The sequence below is a fragment of the Triticum aestivum genome, chromosome 1A (genome assembly GCF_018294505.1).
Source record: "Triticum aestivum cultivar Chinese Spring chromosome 1A, IWGSC CS RefSeq v2.1, whole genome shotgun sequence".
In the NCBI taxonomy this organism is placed as follows: domain Eukaryota; kingdom Viridiplantae; phylum Streptophyta; class Magnoliopsida; order Poales; family Poaceae; genus Triticum; species Triticum aestivum.
This window is the reverse complement of record NC_057794.1, coordinates 8,990,135-8,993,411: the sequence shown is the minus strand read 5'-3', so window position 1 is coordinate 8,993,411 and position 3,277 is coordinate 8,990,135. Positions and strand designations below refer to the sequence as shown.

The following is a 3,277-nucleotide window of genomic DNA, read 5'->3' as shown; positions in this document are numbered from 1 at the left end:
TGTGAACTTGCCCATGTGTTTTGGGCCAGCTGGGCCGGGCTTGGGATTTCAACTTGGTGCTTTGCCAAGGCCCAAAGGCCGGCCCGATTGGGTATATGATCAGGTCTAGTTCATTTTTTTTTACATCAATTCGGCCCGGTTGACTTGTTTGACCTTTTGGATCAGGAAAAATAAACAATATATTCGAGTCCTTTTTCTTTAAGAAAAAGAAAGAAAAGAAATCCCTCCTCTTGTCTTGTCTTCTCGTGGGGCCTTCGGTATTCTTGCGCGGCGCAATCCCAACCAACTTCAGAGAGAGAGAGAGGGAGGTTTCCCATGGCGGCGGCGGCGGAGGACGGCGGCGTGGCCCGGCAGGCGGAGCTCCGGCGCGCCGAGGGCAACGCGTGCTTCCGCAAGGCCCGCCTCGGCGCCGCCATCGACTGCTACACCGAGGCAACCCCAACCCCCCGACCCCCGAAACCTCCTCCTTCCTCCCCCAATCCCCTTCTCCCCGGCCGACGATTCGATCCCTCAAATCCCCTCTGATTATCGGATTGATTGATTGGTGGGTTGGCTGGTTGGTTTCCAGGCGATTGCGCTGTGCCCCGGCGTCGCGGTCTACTGGGTGAACCGGGGCCTCTGCCACTTCCGCCGCAAGGACTGGGCCAGGGTCGAGGAGGACAGCAGGAGGGCGCTCGCGCTCGACGACGCCTCCGTCAAGGTGACTCACACAGATAGATTATTATCCCCCTTTCTTCAGTTCATGCCCGAGGAAGAAGGGCGTATCGATTTGTACAATGTGCAGGTTTCAGAGCTTCATCTCTTCTTGCTTCTGTGATTGATGATGCAGGGGCACTATCTGCTAGGGTGCGCGCTGCTCGAGAAGGAGGACTGCGCTCTCGCCGTCAAGGAGTTCGAGAAGGTCCGGTGATCTCACATGTGTCTAAAGCATGCTTCCTGATTACCCTTGTAGCTTACCTGCCTTCTTCACATGCATAAATAATGTAACCACACACCCACTGGGACGCTGACCGTTTGTGTCCTGTTCTGAGTTGTAGTCTAACAATTTTTTTGGATGTTATTGTCTGCGTGCTCTCAAATATTGCGGAACTTGAACTGAACCCCCTGTCCTCTTTGACGTTAGTAATTTACCATCGGATGAAATGGTTTCACTATAACTTGTTATGGGCTTGCGGTCTTCTTGAGAAAGATGGTGATGTCAATATGTACTACCTTGGTGTCTTTCACCAAGCTCTCCTGATTACATACGAGTTGAAATGACAGTTGGAGACACATTTAATTATTGACCTCAGCTAATTGGCTGACATTGACAGTTATTTTGGCTTGACAAATTGATGGGGAACAGGCTTTGGATCTCTTGAAGTCTTCAAATTCAAGGGACAAAATGGCGGAGGACATTTGGCAGGTTCTTGCCAAGGCCAAGTACCAAGACTGGGAAAAGCACTCCACTCAGCGGGTTTGGAAGATGCAAAGTTTAAGGTACATTGTGTGTTGAAATTACCTTGATATAATTGGCATCATTGTGCTGCAGATCAAAGCCAAGTCTGTATATTTAATGTTGAGGGTCAATTCGGCAAAACTGTAACATTCACCCTGATGCCTTACATTCAAGATACTGATTTTTTTTTTAACTCTGATGTAACATGAACATTGTAGGGAAGCTTGTGAAAATGCTCTGCAGGAGCATCACTTTCTTAGCGGTACTCTTTCAGAAGACTCTGAGGGGACAACCAATGAGTATCCAGAGCAATGCAAATTGTTATCCGAAGTCTTCACAAACGCTATACTTGCTGATACGCCAGGAGATGTAAAAGCACTGATTATTTTTATGATATCTTGTATTGTAACCAAATTTCTTCTGTTCAGTGTTATTTTTTTCTCCTCTGTGTTCTTAAGTTGTTCCCACTCTGAATACCTAGGTGCCCGACTACCTTTGCTGTCAAATAACTTTTGAGATTTTTAGAGATCCAGTTATCACACCCAGTGGTGTAACATATGAGAGGGCCATACTGCTTGAGCATCTCCACAAGGTGCGCATTCTTCCTAATCTGGTATCTGTTTATAGAGAACCCTTGATTTAATTTAATTTATTTTTTCTACTGGTGTCTGCTAATATCATCCCCTGAAATTCCTTAATACAGACTATTCCACTTACATATATATTGCCTGATTCTACAATAATCATAGATTTAGATGACTCTTGTATAAGTACTGGATAGTTGAAATAACTGTTATTAATTAAAGGAAACAACACAGAAGCTTGAACAAATGAACAGTAGCTGGTGTAGCTGAGTTGAACTGGTACATTATTTGATTGGCATAGGTATGACACCAGGTATGTTTTGATGATGTGCTAAGGTTCAAATTTATTTAAACTTCGCTTTACATATAACTTCGTATATGTGGTACATACGGTTTGATGTTGTAAATCTCACAATAACCTTCCCTTAGGTGGGCAATTTCGACCCAGTGACACGGGAGCCCTTGAAGGAGCATCAGTTGGTTCCGAATCTCGCCATCAAGGAAGCAGTGCAAGCCTACCTCAAGGAGCACAGCTGGGCCTACAAGTCGAACTGAAGCTGTCCTGTTACCGCTTAAGTGCTAACAAGATGTGTTGATAGTATCTGAGTTGCAAAGGGGGGTCCATTCTTCACTTTTGTGTTGGGCTGATTGATTCTTTGTAAATCCTAATGAACACTTGGCAATTGTACATAACCAGCCAACACAGTGGAAGCTAAAGCAGCTTGCTTGACCTGTGATTATCTGTTGCAGTTCGCCTATAGGATGGTCATTTTCAGTGCTAGGTCTCTAAGATTTGGTGGAACTTGGCTGTACACTTGATAGTGGTTTGTGTGATAATGTAGATTGATCATTTGTTTGGTCCAGTAATAATACATTTTTCCACTTTTCCTTTTGTTGCCATTTCTGCATTGTGAATTCGATGTTTCATGGTCTGTTTGGAAGACAAGAATTGTAGACAAGGATTCCTATGTTTGAAGTGAGGTCCCACGCTATGTAGAAACCTGTGAGCAACTTTGTTATATCTCTAGATTGATTAAATGTTTTTCAAATTAAAAATCAGGAGTAACCTTACCATATAATAGTTTTATGCAAAATCCTTGTGAGATTTCTAGATGACATGTCTTTCGGGTAAATTTCAATGGGAGCTGACGAGTATTGTGACCATGTTAAAAAGAATGAGTATCATGCTAAAAATTGTTTTTTTTTTCTTTTTGGAGTTTCTCTTTATATTAAAAGTAATATGGATATAAACGAC

The 3,277-nt window shown here is 43.8% G+C and overlaps 1 protein-coding gene across 2 annotated transcripts; it reads left to right on the top strand.

The window, feature by feature from the left end:
• Positions 1–225: 225 nt before the first annotated feature.
• LOC123185167 (E3 ubiquitin-protein ligase CHIP) lies at positions 226–2,922 on the top strand. Of its 2 annotated transcripts, XM_044597154.1 has the most exons (8): positions 226–432; positions 569–700; positions 830–901; positions 1,346–1,479; positions 1,657–1,807; positions 1,920–2,030; positions 2,245–2,335; positions 2,452–2,922. In XM_044597154.1, exons 1-7 carry the CDS (start codon positions 316–318, stop codon positions 2,290–2,292), a joined length of 765 nt encoding a protein of 254 aa, XP_044453089.1. In that variant the 5' UTR covers positions 226–315; the 3' UTR covers positions 2,293–2,335; positions 2,452–2,922. The 2 variants fall into 2 exon arrangements, with proteins under 2 accessions (XP_044453089.1, XP_044453085.1); XM_044597150.1 differs by lacking the exon at positions 2,245–2,335.
• The last annotated feature ends 355 nt before the right edge of the window (positions 2,923–3,277 follow it).

What these genes read in the sequence shown, in the direction of transcription:
- LOC123185167 (XM_044597150.1), top strand. Translation starts at nt 316, where the DNA reads ATGGCGGCGGCGGCGGAGGACGGCGGCGTGGCCCGGCAGGCGGAGCTC. An exon ending in TTGCTGATACGCCAGGAGAT is followed by an intron (nt 1,808 to 1,919) that starts GTAAAAGCACTG and finishes CTGAATACCTAG; the next exon opens with GTGCCCGACTACCTTTGCTG. An exon ending in TGCTTGAGCATCTCCACAAG is followed by an intron (nt 2,031 to 2,451) that starts GTGCGCATTCTT and finishes ACCTTCCCTTAG; the next exon opens with GTGGGCAATTTCGACCCAGT.